This window comes from Cnephaeus nilssonii (genome assembly GCF_951640355.1).
Source record: "Cnephaeus nilssonii genome assembly, chromosome: 16".
Classification (NCBI taxonomy): Eukaryota; Metazoa; Chordata; class Mammalia; order Chiroptera; family Vespertilionidae; genus Cnephaeus; species Cnephaeus nilssonii.
This window is the reverse complement of record NC_137087.1, coordinates 7,456,079-7,475,072: the sequence shown is the minus strand read 5'-3', so window position 1 is coordinate 7,475,072 and position 18,994 is coordinate 7,456,079. Positions and strand designations below refer to the sequence as shown.

The following is an 18,994-nucleotide window of genomic DNA, read 5'->3' as shown; positions in this document are numbered from 1 at the left end:
AAGAGGTTTGATTTTTAAAATGTCAAGATAACAGAAGGAGCTTCAGCTAACCAAGAAGCAGCAGACCAGTTCCCAGATGCCACTAAGAAAGTTATTGAGAAGAACAAAAAAGAAAATCATTGAAGAGAACGGGTGTCTACCTCACAAGTTTTTAATGCAGACAAAGGTGTCCTATTCTAGGGGGTTGGGCCGAGGGGATGCCACAAAAGACATTTATTAGTAAAGATGAAAAACAACCACCAGGATTTAAGAAAGGAAGGGATAAGCTAACTCTACTGTTTTGTGCAAATGCAATAGGGTTTATAATCAGGACTGCCTTATCTATGAAGCTGCTCACCCCTGAGCCTTGAAGGGAAAAGATAAACACCAGCTTCCAGTGTTTTGGTTGTACACCAGACGGCCTGGATGAGAACCTTTTTCTGGATAGGTTCCATCGATGCTTTCCTAAAGAAAGTACCTTGCCAGTAAGAGACTGCCTTTTAAAGTTCTTTTGATATTGCACACTGACTCTGACCACACAGACTTCCATAAGTTCAACATCAAAGAGGCCCAGTCAATGTGGCTCAGTGGTTGAACGTCAATCTATGAACCAGAAGATCTCAGTTCTATTCCCGGTCCAGGCACATAGCTGGGTGGTGGGCTCAGTTCCCACAGGGGGGAGTGCAGCTGATTGATGATTCTCTCTCATCAAAGACATTTTTATCTCTCTCTCCCTCTCCCTTCCTCTCTGAAGTAAATTAAAAATATTTTTAATATTTTAAAAGACTTTCAACAATATTTTATGTTTTTTAGAGTACAAGTTTTGAATTTTTTAAAAAGTATTTATTCCGAAGAATTTTATCCTTTTTGAAACTACTGAAATAAAATTTAGTTTCACTTTCAGATTGTGCATTGCTAGTGTACAGAAATAAAATTGCTTTTAATATATTGATCATGTACACTGCAACCTTCCTGAAAACATTTATTAGTTCTAAAAGTATTTTTAGTGGATTCCTTAGGGTTTTCTATATACAAGATCATGTGATCTGTAAATAGAGATCTTCTTCCCTTCCAATCTGATGGCTATTTCCTTTTCTTTTTTTTAAATCTATTTTATTGATTTTTTTACAGAGAGGAAGGGAGAGGGATAGAAAGCTAGAAACATCGATGAGAGAGAAACATCGACCAGCTGCCTCCTGCACAACCCCTACCGGGGATATGTCCGCAACCAAGGTACATGCCCTTGACCGGAATCAAACCTGGGACCTTTCAGTCCGCAGGCCGATGCTCTATCCACTGAGCCAAACCGGTTTCGGCAATATTTCCTTTTCTTACCTAATTGCCCTAACAAGAATCTCCAACACAAAGTTGAAAATAAATGATGAGATGGTGATGGTAAAATTAATTAATTAATTAATTAATTAGTGAAAATAAATAAAAATAAAAAAGAAGCTAAGGGGTTGAGAGCAGACATTCTTGTCTTATTCCTGATTGTAGGGAGAAAGCATTCAGTCCTTCATCATATGATTTTAGCTATGGAATTTTCACAGATTACCTTTATCAGGTGTTTATGTAATTGTTCTTTTTTAACCATGAGGTGTGTTAGATTTTGACAAATGTTTTTCTTTCCAGTCTACTGAGATGATCATGTGGATTTTGTCTCTTATTCTATAACATAGAGTATTACATTGATGTTGAATAAACCTTGTATTCCTAGGATAAGTACTATGTGTATATGGTGTATAATCCTTTACATACAGAGGTAGGCAAAAGTGATTAATAATAATAAATAATACAATAATAAATAATACAAGAATAAATTCTGTATTTCACATACACCAACCAGTTCCATCTCTGCCCCTCCCACCAGTCTTCACCTGGCTGCTTTTTTTTTTAATCTTTAATGTTGAGTATTACAGATGTCCCCTTTTTTCCCACCATTGCCCCCTTCCACCCAGTTCCCACTCTGCCCTGGCCTTCACCACCCTATTGTCTGTGTCCATAGATAATGCATATATGCATATAAAATCTTTGGTTAATCTCTTCCAACTCCCCCCCACCCCTCTTCCCTCTGAGATTCATCAGTAGGTTCCATGTTTCCATGGCTCTGATTCTATTTTATTCATCAGTTTATTTTGTTCATTAGATTTCTTGTTCGTTTAGTTTGATTTTTAGATTGAATTGTTGATAGATAAGTATTTATTGCCATTTTATTGTTCCTATTTTTATGTCTTCCCTCCCCGTTCTTTCCCCTCTTCGTCCTCCCCCTCCTCCTCCTTCTTTTTCACCTTCTTAAAAAATACCCTTCAACATTTCCTGTAATACTGGTTTGGTGATGATAAACTCCTTTAGCTTTTTCTTATCTGTGAAGCTCTTTATCTGCCCTTCAATTCTGAATGATAGCTTTGCTGGGTAGAGTAATCTTGGTTATAGGTCCTTACTATTTATCACTTTGAATATTTCTTGACACTCCCTTCTGGCCTGCAAAGTTTCTGTTGAGAAATCAGCTGACAGTCATATGGTCACTCCCTTGTAGGTAACTAACTGCTTTTCCCTTGCTGCTTTTAGGTTTCTCTCTTTTCTTTAACCCTTGGCATTTTAATTATGATGTGTCTTGGTGTAGGCCTCTTTGGGTTCTGCTTGTGTGGAACTCTCTACGCTTCCTGGACTTGTAAGTTTAGTTCTTTCACCAGGTGGGGGAAGTTTTCTGTCATTATTTCTTCAAATAGGTTTTCAATATCTTGCTCTCTCTCTTCTCCTTCTGGCACCCCCATGATGCAAATGTTAGTACGCTTGAAGTTGTCCCAGAGGCTCCTTACACTATCTTCATATTTTTGGGTTTTTTCTTTTTGCTCTTCTGATTGGATGTTTTTTGCTTCCTCGTATTCCACATCTTTGATTTGATTCTCTGAATCCTCTACTCTACTGTTGAATCCCTGTAATGTATTCTTTATTTCAGTTAGTGTATGCTTAATTTCTGACTGGTCCTTCTTTCATGTCTTTGACGTTCTCATTAAGATCCTTGACTAAGTCCCTTAAAACTATCATTAAGTCCCTTGAGGCTCTCATTAAGATCCTTGAATAACCTTATAACCATTGTTTTGAACTCTGTATCCAGTAGTTTTCTTGCTTCCATTTCTTTCATTTGTAATATGTTTCTTTGTCTCCACACTTTGGCTGCTTCCTTATGTTTGTTTCTATGTATTAGGTACAATTACGTTTCCTGGAATTGGTAGAGTGGCCCTGGATAGTAGGTATCCTGTAGGGCCCAGTGGCTCAGCCTCCCCAGTTACCTGAGCTGGGCACTCTAGGTATGCTGTACCCCTGTGTGGGCTGTGTGCACAGTCTTGTTATAGTTGAGCCTTGATTGCTGTTGGCGTCACTGGGAGGAATTGACTATGAAGACCAGCTGCAGCTATAATGGAAGAGCTGCTGTGCAAGAGACACCCTATAGAGCAGGACTTGCTTCAGTGGGGCTTTGGTACTCACTGAGTCTGTCCCTTGAGTGTGTCACTTGTGGATGTGTAGAGTTGTAATCTGGTATGTTCTGAAGCTGTCCACCGGGTGCACTGACTCTGAGGCCTCCTGGGAGGTGCAAAGTCAGCCACTGCCTGGGGCCACTCAGCAGGAGCTACCAAGAGATCTGCAGATGGCTGCTACTTCCTCACTAGGAAGTGCCCAGGTGAGGCCCAGCTGTGAAGCAAGACAGCCTGGTAAATGGGTTTGGGGCACGCTGACTCCAGCCTATTGATAGGTTTGGGGCACGCTGACTCCAGCCTATTGATAGGTTTGGGGCACGCTGACTCCAGCTGCTGCTTATTTAAGAGATTTTAGCAAAGTCTGGAGCCTTAGCAAGTATAGTCATTCATATGGAAAAGCAGCTGCAGCTTGGATGGGGCTGCAAATTGAAAGGGGCAGGGTTATCAGGAAATCACTAGGGTGGAGCAAACAATGTAGGCTATGCTGATGGAAACTCAGATATGGCTGCCAGTCAGCTCTGGGACAGGAAGATTCCAGCACAGGAACAATGACCCCTGCTGGCACCCCGTCTAGGAAAAAGCTGCCCCCGATTCTTGCCTTGACGCCAGACAGTCCAGTTCCTCCCCGTATGTCCCTGGATTCCCCCAAAGCTGCGCTCGGCACTGGAGCTCAGGGTAAGCAGGACCTTGTAAGTTCCTGCACCAGCCCTTTAAGAGGAACACCTGGGACTCCAGCAGCCTCCATGTCACTCAGCCACAATCCCTGCTGGTTTTTACAGCCTGAAGTTATGAGAACTTCTCTTCTCAGTTCTTCTCTTCCAGGGGCTTGAGGTCTGGTGTGGGGCTGGGGACCCCTGCTTCTCACAGAAGGCCTTGAAGATATCCCTCCTAATTAAAAAAAAAACTACTGCACATGGGTGTCAGACCATCCTGTACACACTTCAGCCCCCTCCTACCAATCTCAATGTTCTTTCTTCTTTACTTCACTAGTTGTATGACTTCTATTCAGCCAGATTTCAGGCAGTTCTGAATGATGGTAGTTCTATATTTAGTTGTAATTTTGATGTGGTTGTGGGAGGCTGCGAATACCACATTTACCTTCTCAGCCATCTTTACCAGAAGCTTGATCTAATTTTCTCTACATGCCTTTGTCTGATTTTGTTACCAAAGTGATATTGGCCTCATAGAATAAGTTGGGAAATATTTCCTAGAGGTGGATAAATGTTTTAACCTGTTCACTCATGTTATCTAAATGCATTATTTGCAAATGAAGTATTCTTCCAATAAATATTTATTGAGATATCAATTATGTACCAACCACTAGGGATGCAATGCTGGTATTTCTTAATGGACCTTTTTTTAAAAATTCACATCCCCTTTGGCAACCATAAGCTTGTTGTCTATATATATTGTGATATCTATATTTTACATATTCTTTATCCATTCATTTATTGATGGATGTCTAGGTTGCTTCCATATCTTGCTTATTATTAGTAATGCTGTAAGGACATAGGGGTGCATACATATCTTCTTGAATTAGTATTTTTGTATTTGGATAAATACCCAGAAGTGGAATTGCTGGATCATATGGGGCCTCTATTTTTTATTTTTGAGAAATCTTTGTACTGTTTTCCATAGTGGCTGCACTAATTTACAATCCCACCAAGAATGTATGAGGGTTTCCTTTTCCCCACATCTTAACCAGCACTTATTTGTTGATTTAATGATAACAGCCATTCTGACAGGTGTGAGGTGGTATCTCATTGTGGTTTTAATGTCCATTTCCCTGATTAGTGATATTGAGCATCTTTTCATCTGTCTATTGGCCGTCTATATGCCCTCTTTGGAGAAATGTCTATTCAGGTCCTCTGCTCATTTTTTAATTGTATGCTTTAGGGGTTTTTTGGTGTTAACCTTTTGCAATCGGATGTCGAGTGTGACTCGACACGGTTAGCATCGAGATTAAAATTACTCTTTGAATGTATCAATAATTTGAAATATAAAAAAATCCAAATAAATAAGTTTGTATGAAAAGAAACCAGTTTTTTATTCTACTGCTGCGCTTTGTAAAATCTGGGGTATTTAAAAAATTAAATCCTGAGTAGAATAAAGGAATCGAGAAAAAAGCAAGCGAGTGCAAAGGGTTAAGTTGTATGAGTTCCTTATACATTCTTGATATTACCCCTTATCAGATGTATAAGTTGCAAATATGTTCTCCCATTCAGTAGGGTGACTTTTTGTTTTGTTGATGGTTCCCCTTCTTGTGCAAAAACTTTTTGTTTGATGTAGTCCAGAAGTGAATAAACTTTTAAATGTATTTCAGAATGGGTAAAGCCTCAGAGTGGAAGGATATCAGTAAGTAAGCCTAGGTGAATAAAAAATGAACACTAGGGAAGTAAAAGAATAAAGAAGAAAAATGGGATAAATTATTTACTTTTTTTTTTCAAAGAATATGAGATATCACTGAAGTCACTGCACTTTTCATAGAAACGTGTCTATAAGAGCAGTTATTTTTAAAGGCTGTGGTTTTATTAGCAACTTACATCTCCATTCTATAGGCATTATATCCCATAAGCATCTGCAATATTAACAATTGACAGACATCTGAAATCCAACATATTCAAAACTAATCATCTTTCCTATGAACCTACTTCTTGTCGTACAGTCTCCACCTTGGTAATTATTCATATACTTACTTCATCCCACCCTGTAACACCTCTGGTACCTCTCTGCTCTAATCATTTGCACCTGCAGTTTTGGAACACATAGCCTCTATATCATTCCTCCTGCTTTGCTCTACTCACTGCCATCCACACAATTGGCTACCTGACAATATCTAATCATCTTTCAAGACTCAGCTCAAGTGGCAACTATTCCACAAAGCCTTTTATGGTTACTCTCCTTTGCACCTCTATCATATACCTCTACCATATATTGCACCCATTACAATCAATTTCATTTTTTACATGGCTTTCTTATTCTACTAAACTGTACGCTACTTACCTAGGACAGTGTTTTGTACATATTGGTACTCACTAAAGTTTGTTCAATGAAAGAGTACATAAATATTCAGTCTTTCAATTGATCCTAGAACCGTGGTCAGCAAACTGCGGCTCGCGAGCCACATGCGGCTCTTTGGCCCCTTGAGTGTGGCTCTTCCACAAAATACCACGGCTTGGGCGAGTCTATTTTGAAGAAGTGGCGTTAGAAGAAGTTTAAGTTTAAAAAATTTGGCTCTCAAAAGAAATTTCAATCATTGTACTGTTGATATTTGGCTCTGTGGACTAATGAGTTTGCCGACCACTGTCCTAGAACAAACCTGTGATATAGGAAATATATTATCCCTGATTTAAAGATGAAGGAATGGTTGGTTATGCTCCGAATATTTGTTGGTTTTCCATGGGAATCATGTTATGATTCACTCCAAACTAAGTCCACCAAAGTTTATACAACTTATGACATACAAGCACATATAGTGATTTCTGCTATAGTATGAATTTTTATAATACTAATGAAGTATAATTAATTTAATAAGGAATCTGAATTGCATTGTGCAAACTGCTAATGGTCCTAAAGGGATGGCATCACAGAAAGAAAAGTTATTGCTAGCAACACAGTTTTGAGTGCAGTTATATATTTATCAAAATAATGAGTAATAAATATAAGGACACAAAATACTGTGCTAATAATACTGCTGATGATAGTAGAAAAAGATTATTGCTTTTAAATATAAGCCAAATAAATGGCCTTATTGCTCAGGTTTTATTTCTTTTATCTTTAATACATTGAAATGCCTAAAATTTTTTTTTACTTTGTATGAAGCTAACCCCTGACCCTTCTTTCTCCTCACTGAAACTTCTTTTTTAATATTTTAGATAACATGTGGATTCTTAAGAGCATACTTATCATGATATATTAAATAAGAAATATACTTTAGAACTAGCAGTAGCTGTTCCCCCAAAGGCAATAGCATTCCTACCTATATGGTAGCAGCTCTAGCAACAGAAGTCAGGGGACAGGAATGCTGAAATGAATGTTACAGAAATAAAGGAATGGGTGACCAGTGCCTGACCAGGGAATTTAGAGACAGGAGATATAAGGAGCACACCACAATACTCTTCCACAGCAACACCCTGAATGTGATAATGAACAAGCCGGGGACGGGAGAAAAGACAGATTTGGAAGTCCACCTACCAGGAGAATCAATCAAGCATGGGCTAAAAGAAAAACAGCAACCTAGCACAGCATTAATTGTGCTGGGACACCCAACATAATTTTGGGCCCTAATCAATGGAGTAAAATCAATATCCAAAAAGAAGCAAGGTTGGTAACTAAATTAAAAACTGAAATGTATGCCTCAAGAAAATAGATATATGTCTCCTCGGCAGTAGAAATCACTGTAACAGAGGACAATTTTAGGCCATTAAATCTTGTTAAACTGACTGGAGGACTACATGATGGTAGAGGGTCAAATAGAAGCTCAACAGGCCAAAGACCCAGCCAGTATTAAAAGCAGGGTCCATGGCAGTTTCTTAAAGTGTCGTGTGGTCATGCTCAACTGAGCCTATTACGGAACTCTCTGATGTTGGAAAGCAAAGGGCAGTGAAGACTCAAAGGATGGAAAATGATGCAAGAACAAGACGATAAAAAATGGAACAGGAAAGGAAGGCAGAGAGAGAAAAAAAGTTCTTCCAGAATTTTTACCAATAATTTAAAAAACAGACTTAGCTATTAAGAGTAATGGAATCAGCCCAGCCTGCGTGGTTCAGTGGTTGAGGGTTGACCAATGAACCAGGCGCTCACCTTTCCGGGTCAGGGCACATGCCCAGATTGTGGGCTCCATCCCCACTAGGGGGCGTGCAGGAAGCAGCAGATCAATGATTCTCATCATTGATGTTTCTCTCTCCCTCTCTCATCCTCTCTGAAATCAATAAAAAGGATATATATATATATATATTTAAAAGAGTAATAGAATCGAAAAACATTTCTAAATCAATTCCCAAGACATTTCTCATTCCTTCTAAAAAAAGATCTTTAAAAAAATTTTTTAGTAAGTTTATATTGATTTTAGCGAGAGAAGAAGGGAGGAGAAAGATAGAAACATCTATGAGGGAAACATTCATCAGCTGCCTCCTGCATGCCCCTACTAGGAATCCAGGCATGTGCCCTGGGACCTCTTGGTGCATGGGTCATGCCCAACCACTGAGCCACACTGGCGGGGCTGAAAAAGTTCTTAGAAATACAACCAAAGAACCTTAGTTGGTTTTGCTCAGTGGGCAGAGCATCGGCCTGTTCTGGGTTCCATTCCGGTCAAGGGCACACGCCTGGGTTGCAGGCTCGACCACCAGTAAGGGGCATGCAGGAGGCAGCCGATCAATGATTCTCTCTCAACATTGATGTTTCTATTTCTCCCTCTCCCTTCCTCTCTGAAATCAATAAAAATATATATCTTTAAAAAAAAAATACAACCAAAGCCAGGTAAGGCAACAATAGCGCCAAATCAGCCATTTCAGTGACTAGGAATCAGCTTTATCCCGTCCTAAAGAATATCAGCCACATAAGAGCAGTTATCTTTTAAACTTTTCCTCCAACGTCAAGAGATCCAGATGATATGCAGTCATTAAAAATGGTGACTACTGATGAGCTGTTTGTACTAACCCTAAGTTTTCAATACAAGCACAGACATCATCTGCCTACACCTCGCATCTGCACCCTCGACTCCAGCCTGAAGTCATCTCCCAGCGGCACTGGGAGTCCTTGGAGCCGCCCGGGAACAGGCACTGAGTCACCTGCGCAGCCCGGCTCCTCCGGAGTAGCTGGTTCCACAGACGCGGGAGGACAGCGATCGGGCTCCGGTCGGGCTGGCGTCGCGCCCAGCGGGAGGGACAGTGGAGGCTGTGACCTGGCGGAGACGCCCGGCGCGGGTCTCCGGCAGCAGCGCAGGGGCGGCCCCCGCCTGCGCTGCGCCCGGAGGCCGCGCTGCTCTAGGGCCCCCGGCGGCAGCGACGGCAGCGCGGCCGGCTCAGCGGCCCGCGGCCCGGGGCGCCCTCCCCATCCGGCCCGCTCGCCCTCACCGGCTGTCGGGTGCGCTCGCTCGGTCGCCAGCCGCCCGCGCTGGGAGCACCGCCGCCGGCCGCGCCCCGCCCCTTTGTGACACCCACCCAATCGCTCGCCGCCGCTCACGCCGCCCTCCAATCAGGCTTGGCCGCAGGCGCCGGCGGTTGCTGGGGCGCCGGCTTTCTTTGGGTTCGGAGTGGCCGTCGGTTGGGAGTGGCCCGGATGTTGACCCTTTATTACTAAAGTAGACACCTGCCTAGCGCCCGGGGCGGCCTGGCGACCGCGCACAGGCTGCCGGGAGCGACGCGCTGGCCTCTGGCTGGCCGGGGAGTCCCAGGCCACGGGTGCGGGCCTTTCCAGAGCCCAGCGCTTCCAGCGTCCCTGCCTGCCTTGAATATGCGCATTGCATATTTGCTCCCCTCATATTCCTGCAAAGTTGGTACTGAAAACACTTGACAAGGGATCAAATAAAAGCTAAGAAAGGGAAACAATTTGCTGCATTCAAACAGCTCTGAGTGGAGAGTCAGATTTAAATCTAGATCTCAAAAAGATCTAAACTTGGGTATGGGATAGAGGGGGATCAATGGGGAAAAACACACACAAAGGGGACATCTGTAATACTTCCAACAATAAAGATAAAGTTAAAAAAAAAAAGATCTAAACCTGTTCCACCATTCTACACTGCTTCCAGATTTTAACCTTTTCTGTAAAACTAGAGGCCCAGTGCACGAAATTAGTGCACGGGGGGTGGGTGGGTGGAGGGTAGGGGAAGGGAGGTGGTCCTCAGCCCAGCCTGCACCCTCTCCAATCTGGGACCCCTAGAGGGATGTTTGACTGCCCATTGCACCCTGTGGGATCGGGCCTAACAAGGCAGTTGTACATCCCTCTCACAATCCAGGACTGCTGGCTCCCAACCACTCACCTGCCTGCCTGCCTGATTGCCCCTAACCGCTTCTGCCTGCCAGCCTGATCACCCCCTAACCACTCCTCTCCCAGCCTGATCGATGCCTAACTGCTCCCTGGCTGGACTGATTGCCCCTAACTGCCCTCCCTTGCCAGCCTGGTTGCCCCTACTGCCCTCCCCTGCCAGCCTGGTCCCCCCCCCCCCAATTGTCCTCCCCTGCAGGCCTAGGTCTCCCCAGCTGTCCTCCACTGCTGGCCTGGTCCCGCCCCCCCCAACTGCCCCCCACTGCAGGCCTGGTCCCCCCCAAACTGCCCTCCCCTGCAGGACTGGTGCCCCCAACTGCTCTACTCTGCAGGCCTGGTCCCCCCAACTGCCCTCCCCTGCTGACCTGGTTTCCTGCAACTGCCCTCCTCTGCCAGCCCGGTCACCCCTAACTGCATTCCCTGCTTGCCTGATTGCCCACAACTGCCCTCCCCTGCAGGCCTGCCCCCCCCAACTGCCCTCCCCTGCAGGCCTGGGTCCCCCCAACTGTCCTCCATTGCTGGCCTGGTCCCCCCCAACTGACCTCCTCTGCTGGCCTGGTCACCCCTAACTGCCCACAACTGCCCTCCCCTGCAGGCCATCTTGTGGCGACCATCTTGTGTCCACATGGGGGCAGCCATCTTTGACCACATAGGGGAGGCCATCTTGTGTCTTGGAGTGATGGTCAATTTGCATATTACTCTTTTATTAGATAGGACTAGAAGCCCGGTACACAAAATTCGTGCACAGAGGGCGGGGTGTCCCTAAGCCCAGCCTGCACCCTCTCCAATATGGGACCCCTCAAGGGATGTCCAACTGCCCGTTTAGGCATGATCCCGGGATCGGGCCTAAACGGGCAGTTGGACATCCCTCTCACAATCCAGGACTGCTGGCTCCCAACTGCTCGCCTGCCTGCCTTCCTGATTGCCCGTAACCACTTCTGCCTGCGAGCCTGATCACCCCCTAACCACTCTCCTGCCAGCCTGATTGATGCCTAACTGCTCCTCTGCCAGCCTGGTCCCCCAACTGCTCTCCACTACAGGCCTGGGTCCCCCCCAACTGCCCTTCCCTGCAGGCCCGGTCACCCCCAACTTCCCTCCTCTGCCGGCCTGGTCACCCCTAACTGCCCTCCCCTGCAGGCTTGATCGCCCCCAACTGCCCTCCCCTGCTGGCCATCTTGTGGTGGCCATCTTGTGTCCACATGGGGGCAGGATCTTTGACCACATGGGGACAGCCATCTTGTGTGTTGGAGTGATGGTCAATCTGCATATTACTCTTTCATTAGATAGGATAGAGGCCTGGTGCATAGGTGGGGGCCAGCTGGTTTGCCCTGAAGGGTGTCCCGGATCAGGGTGGGGGTTCCCTTGGGGTGTGGGGCAGACTGGGCGAGGGGCCTGTGGTGGTTTGCAGGCCAGCCACGCCCCCCGGTGACCCAAGCAGAGGCCCTGGTATCTGGGATTTATTTATTTTCTACAATTGAAACTTTGCAGCCTTCAGTGAAGCCAAGCCTCCTGCTTGCTCCGTGGTGGCAGCCATTTCTGTTGGGATTTATGTATCTTCTATAATTGAAACTTTGTAGCCTGGAGGGGAGGCCAAGGCAGGCCAGGGCTTCAGAAGCTTGGCTTCCTCCATTGCCGGGGGCAACCCTAGCCTCCTGCTCTTTCCAGCTCTGGGGTTGCCGCCATTTCTGTTTATATTTATTTATCTTCTATCATTGAAACTTTGTAGACTTGAGTGGAGGCCTAGGCCAGCAAGGGCAGGTGGAAAGGTTGGCTTCCTCCATTGCTGGGGAAACCCAAGCCTCCCTCCTGCTCTCTGTGGCCACAGCCATCTTGGTTGGGTTTGTTTGCTTATTCGCTCCTGATTGGCTGGTGGGCATGGCTTGTTGGTGTAGCGGAGGTACGGTCAATTTGCATATTACTCATTTATTAGATAGGATGAGGACATTACCTACCTGAGTTACGGAGACTGAATAAAATAAGAAATGCTCACCACATGGCCAATAAATATAAGTTCCCTCCCCTTTCAAACTTTTCAAAATAGCAATTTACCTATTTTCTAACTCTCCTGAATTCCCTGGAATCAATCGTAAGGACAGATCAGATTTGTTCACTCCCAAAGAAAACCATGTTTAACAAATGCTTACTGAGTCAACCACCACAGTGAGCTCAGACTCAGAGCAGGAAACTATGTATACAAATAATCTAAGGGACAGAACGTTCATGTGTTATCGGATAATTGCATGGACTGCTCTTCTCCATTGCTAGTGGGAGTGGGGTTCTTGAGGCAACTCTGGAATAAGAATTTCCACCTGCCCCCACGTGAGGATGAGATGTGGCAGAAAGCTTTATTTGTATGGAATTATATCGCTCATTTTCCAAAGTCCCTTTTCCCCTAAACCAGTCCTGGAAAATATGCAGGTAGGAGTCAGCAGAACCAAAGAAAAGCCAGTGTCCAGTTTCCGTTCCATGGTGGAGCTGAGCCCAGTGTAGTGTCAGGCTAGTCACAGTCCATGTGTGTGGGGTCCACATGGCTGTGGGCCATGTGGGGAGCCCAAGTCAGGAGTTAGACCCCAGCAGCAAGGAGCAGGCAAGAGCAAAAGAGCCCCTTTGTTTAGGAGCTGAAATATCAAATCTTCCTGCACTTGCAGTGGCCACTCCTACAGGCCTACTCTAGCTAATGCCCTATTCCCAGGTATGACAGACAGGCAAGCACCTTAGACTTTATTGGGCATGCCTATAATATTTGGCCTTTCCAGTTAATTAATAACTGGGTTAAGTACAACAATATCATGCACAAAAGGATCAGAGAAAAAGAATAGGCAACTAGTAAGCACCCTCTCCTGCCATAGGGTAAGCAGAGTAGGGCCAACAGCTGATCTGTGGCAGCTGTACAAAATCCTTGGCTATGAGATGAGCAACTCCCAGTGCAATCTGAAAAATGGGCAAGGAAGAAGTTAGTGGTTTCAGGATTGGTGAAGCCAAACTTGCCTACAAGATTGTGCCATTGTTACAGGTTGACTTCTGAGCACCAAGATGGCACAGCATAGGAAAACACCGACTGGGAGGGACAGCCATCTATGTGGCTAGTAGCTACACTGGGCAACAATTACAGGACATTCCCTTAAGTGCTGCTCTAGAGGCTGGCATTTCCACCCCTAGCACTTCTCCCTACAATTACCTAGGTTCATTCTGCCTCTTTGACAAAATAATGTAAAGCTCCAAGGAATGGAAATGAGAGCAAGGATCAGCTAACGATTTCTAAAAAAGGCAAGACAGACAATATCTTAGGCTTTGTTGGGCATCCAGCCTTTGTCACAACTACTCTGGCATTATAGATAGGGTAAGAATCATAGACAATCTATACATATATAAGGCTAATATGCAAAGTGTCCCCTTGGGAGTTCGATTGCTAGCTATGATGTGTGCTGACCACGAGGGGGCGGCGTAGAACAAAGGAAGGCCCCAGCCAGCAGCCAGAAGGAAGGCCCTAGTCACAGCCAGAAGGCCCCGATCAGCCCTAATCACCAGCCAGGCCTAGGGACCCTACCTGTGCACAAATTTTGTGCACCAGGCCTCTAGTCTTACCTAATAGAGAAACATGTAAAGTGACGATACCTTCGCTACGCCCACAGAGTATGCAAATTAACCCAACAAAGATGGCGGTTAATTTGCATACATACCTGGGTCCAGGGAACCTCCTCGGCACCCAGGTCACTACCAGTCGGCCATCAGGCAGAGGCTTTAGGCTTGGGAAGGGGCCGAGCCTGCAATCTGAGGGGCGGGGGTCCCCTTCCCACGCCTAAAGCCTGGGGCGGAGGCTTTAGGCGTGGGAAGGGGCCGAGCCTGTGATCAGAGGTGCAGGTGGAGACCCCTTCCCAAGCCTAAACCTGGGGCAGAGGCTTCAGGCTTGGGGAGGTGCTGGGGGCGGGGACCCTTTCCCAAGCCTAAACCTGGGGCTGAGGCTTTAGGCTTGGGAAGGGGCTGAGCCTGTGATCGGAGGTGCGGGTGGGGAACCCCTTCCCAAGCCTAAACCTGGGGCGGAGGCTTTAGGCTTGGGAAGGGGCTGAGCCTACGATAAGAGGTTGGGGGGGAACCCCTTCCCAAGCCTAAATCCCAGTATGTGAAAGGGGGCAGGCTGGGCTGAGGGACCCCTCCCCAGTGCACGAATTTCGTGCACCGGGCCCCTAGTATGTAAATAAATGGGTATAGTTGTGTTCTAATAAAACTTTATTTTCAAAAACAGAGAGTGAAGGGCCATAGTCTGTCAAACCTTCCCTTAGAGGACTTGTAGAGATATTAAACCTCTCTCCTATTGCGAAGACTCATGAAGTAGATAATCTCTCATCCCCTTCCTCTACCATCTGCCCAGGCTCTAAGATAGGGCTCCCATCCAAGTATAAGGAAGACTCCTGGTCATCAGTCTGGCTTTTGCTTGCCACCTCTGGGATTCCTTGCCCACCCATTAAAGGCCCAAATAGGTTTCTTTCCTAATATTGTGGCTCTACCAAAGCTAATTATCTATATATATAAAAGCCTAAGTGACCAAACAACCGATCTACCTTCCATGGCCCTGATTGGCCCCGATTGCTGCGCCAGGCCGAGGGACCCCACCCGTGCACAAATTCGTGCACCGGGGCCTCTAGTATTAAATATACTTTTAAAAGAACAAACAAAAATAAACACTGTGAAACCTTTATTTTTGTTTTGCAGTATTAAGCATGATTAAAACCAGTGCAGAAAAATACAAAGTGCATTTGGTAAGAGGTGAGTACACTGTTTCAGTATTTGCTTCTGATAATTCAGTTAAAACAAAAAATGCATAACAGAATTATTAACTCAAGGATGTAGCTAAAGAGTGAGATGGCATACTTTGTATGCTCTACTGGCCTCCAAAGGCATTCAAAGGATCATCAAATATGTTGGCCACCTTCTGTTCAGATCTTGGTTCAGGTGCTGCCTGTGAAGAGCGACTTTTTGGTTTGGTTGTCTTAGCCTGGATGCCAGAGAAGATATCATCTTTAAAAAGAAAGAAAAAGAGTTGCTAAATAGGCAAAAAAAGAAAAACACAAACAAAAAAAGAAAACAACTACACAAATCACAAGACTCAAGTCTGGTAACAGAATGGGTTACCAAAAAAACGCTACAATAGAGCCAAGCCTCTTAGATTCTGGTCCGACTACTAATTAAGTTTTATGACCACATACAAGTCACAGGTTCTCTCTGAACACTATTTTCTCAGCTATGAAGGTATATTCTTATTTTGGAAGAAAGTAAGTATTCAAACCTATAACAGTATCAGCATATCAGAAAGATTACAGCCTAACTCTTAATAATGGCTACCTCTAGGTTTGTTTTCCACTGTTTACATTTTCTGAATAGTATTAATCTATTACAAGAGGTATGTATTACTTCTTTTGTAATATAAGTCTCTTCTGCACCCCATGTGATTGGAAGCAGGTGGAGATGGAGCTCACAGCTTGCTTGGGGAACAGACCCAGTCTGGCACTTCAGCACCAGCTTTCTACCAGTTAACCCCAAGGTTTCGACCTGGGAGAGAGAAGAGAAGGAGGAGGAACTGCATATCTGGCCTCAGCCCAAATTCTATTACCAACACCAAGTCATTACATTTAGGGTTATGAGGCATTTGGCTTGCCCATTAATAAAGTAGATGTTACACAATGGACAGAAAATGAGCATATTTACAAACACAGATCTTTGATGAGATGTAAAGTCTGAGTTATAACCTACTTTCCTATCTAGTCCTGTTTTCCTGAATTGCCCCTCTGGACACTGATGCTCACTCTCCACCTAGAACTCTGACTCAACCAACTGCATCATGCCCAAGGCAGCAACCTCTGTCAACTTTACATGTGGTTGATAATTCTGATCCCCCTTTCATAGCATCAGTGTGCAGATTTGTCACAGATAATTGGCAGTGGGCATAAGATAAAAGTTAAATTACACTTAAAGATCAAATTCTGGGATCCTTCAAATCCTTGATGTCCATGATACCCAAAAGCTATTTCACGATTTACCTATCCATCCTCAGCCTAATTCAGGATTACACAGCAAGCCAAAGGAACCCCACTGGGGAACATTTTCCAGGAAAAGGCCAAGATAAAGGTAGCAGGAGAAATACCAAGTCATTGAATGGTAATAATCTCTATGTCATGTGTAGAAAACCCAACTTACCCATGTCATCATCAAATATAGACTTAGCTTCCACTTTCTTTTTGGACTTTTCTTTTGGTTTTACAGTTAGGTCAGCAAAGATATCAATGTTATCATCGAACAAGTTGGGTTCAAATGTCCTTTCCTTCTCTCTTGTTTTTTGTAAGGGTTTAATTGCTTCTGTAGCAAATATATCATCCTTGTTAAGGTAAAAAAACAAGCAAAACAATATTAAATCAAACTTTTTACTAAAAACACTCATTTCAACAAGTTGCAGAAATGTAAATTTCCAGTGTTCTGGAACAACAACATGACCTGCCTCCTAGATTTCTGCCTGGCCCAGTCCTTCTTATTCTTCTAGTCTCAGCTCAAATGCCAACTCCATAGAGAGGCCTTCTCTACCAGTCCTATCTGAAGGAGCGCCTCCCCCCATCCATCACTCTGCCCCACTACCCTCGGTTGTTTTCTATATGACACTTACCATTATCTGTTGCCTTGTCCCAATCCCCCTCCCTGGGAGCTCTGAGGAGCAGAGCACAGGTCCTAGTTCACTGGTGTCTCCAGTACCCAGATGCTCAATGCACACCTGCCCAGAGCGCCACTGAGGGCCTCACAGTCTGTGCTCAGTCATCAGCTAGGACCTGCTTCCCCAGAACCAGGTTCAACACCCAAACCGCACCAATGCTGCCTTATACCGGCCACAGAATGGCTGCCAAGGAAGCTGGCTGATAAAAACCAAGATCTGTATCAATGGTTATGGCCAACCAGCAATTACCAACTACATGAAACAAAACAAAAAACCATTTCTGAGTAAGTTTCAGAGTTATCAATAAGGGAACCTAATTATAATCACTAAGCAATTAGATACTGGGTAGCAACAAACAAACCTTATGTAATCTATAGCTCAAATGAGCCAACTGGTATTTTCCTTCATCTAGAACCAGGCATGAAAACATACTGTTATATCCTATTACCTCAAAAATATCTTGTGCTTTTGAGACGGCAGCTTGCTGACCACTGGATTTTGACTCGTTCCTCTTGCCTTTCTGATCTGGAAAGAGAGAGTCCTCACCTTCCAGGAGAGGGAAGGGACTTGCTTCCTTGGCTGGCTTTGGTTTAACAGACCGAAAGAGGTCGTCATCACTACCTGCCTCCGCCAGAGCAGGACACACGGGGCTCTTTTCTCCGCTCCCCCCTCGCCGGTTGGCGGGGCTCCCTGCTGCCTTCGCCTTGGCTTTTCTTCTTCCCGTGGGCTGAGCTGCAGTGGCCTTGGAAAAGATATCTCCAGAATCAAAAAGGTCACCCCCAAGAGGCTGACCCGGAGATTTCCCAGAGGGGCTTCTGTCCATTCCAGGCACCAGACCACCTGTCCACGTCAAAGTGGCAGCTGCCACGACCTCCTCAGAGCTATCTTTTCCACCAGCTGCCCTGGGCTGTGGCTGAAAGTCCGCTGGGGGAATGGCACCATCTGACAACTGTGCAATGGATCCTCCTGGGACACTCATGTCCTCAGCCTCACTGGATTCCTGGGCAGCCAGCCGTCGAGCTGCACGGGTCTGCGGCCTGCGCTTCCCTCTCACTTTGACCCGGCTCTGCAAGGACAAAAGACCACATGTTTATCTAGCGATAAAAAAAAGTGTCCAACGCTAACACAGCAAATAATCAGCAACTCTACCTCAATCAAGATATTATCTAAGATACAGAAGAGGTTATTTCTTAAGATTTCCAGAAGTCTAATAGCTCCTAATACTCCAAAATTAAGTCATTTTCATCCTTCACTATTCCCCATTTTTTAGTCTTTTGAAGGCAATTTCTATTCAATTTCATACAAAAGGCTTCATCTGCCATTGGAACCTGAACAGAAATGTTGGTGTTCTGTGTCCCATAACCCTTCCTTAGTCCCTACTCAGCCTGTGGATTTATTTCAAAACAAGAAAGAACAGGAGAATTTCTGGCACTAACCTTTACTAGGGACTAAACTAAAATCACACTGCAAGAGCAGGAAGATACCAAAAAATAGAGATAATATAAGGTGCTCTTTTCTTCAAATTAACAAAATGTAAATTCAACTGGTAAATACTTTATATTAAAAAAGTGGCTTACCAGTTGGAGAAAGGTAAGTCTTACATGATCTCACTCATTTGTGAAATATAATGAACAACATACCAGTAAAATGATGAATAAAAATAGATCCAGAGACATAGAAGCATCAAACAGACTGGCAAACCACAGAGGGAAGGCAAGGGAGGGGGGGGGGTAAAGAGATCAACCAAAGGACCTGTATGCATGCATATAAGCACAACCAATGGACACAGCTAATGGGGGGCGGGGTGAGAGCAGGTTGGGAGAGGTCAATGGGGGATAAAAGAGATATATGTAAC

The 18,994-nt window shown here is 44.9% G+C and overlaps 2 protein-coding genes across 6 annotated transcripts in view; both read right to left on the bottom strand.

Moving 5' to 3' along the window:
• ZFAND4 (zinc finger AN1-type containing 4) overlaps positions 1-9,555 on the bottom strand; it is a 109,782-nt gene extending 100,227 nt beyond the window's left edge. Inside the window, exon 1 of the mRNA XM_079793727.1 lies at positions 9,248-9,555. The gene's annotated coding sequence lies outside the window, so the exon portion shown is untranslated. The remainder of the gene's footprint in view (positions 1-9,247) is intronic.
• Positions 9,556-15,118: 5,563 nt separating this feature from the next.
• LOC307112768 (WASH complex subunit 2A-like) overlaps positions 15,119-18,994 on the bottom strand; it is a 70,075-nt gene continuing 66,199 nt past the window's right edge. For all 5 annotated transcript variants that reach the window (XM_079793719.1, XM_079793721.1, XM_079793720.1 and 2 more), the window contains 3 exons: positions 17,588-18,205; positions 16,635-16,812; positions 15,119-15,458 (listed from right to left, as the gene is read on the bottom strand). In XM_079793719.1, coding sequence (XP_079649845.1) covers positions 15,322-15,458; positions 16,635-16,812; positions 17,588-18,205 — 933 coding nt within the window. In that variant the 3' untranslated portion in view covers positions 15,119-15,321. The remainder of the gene's footprint in view (positions 15,459-16,634; positions 16,813-17,587; positions 18,206-18,994) is intronic.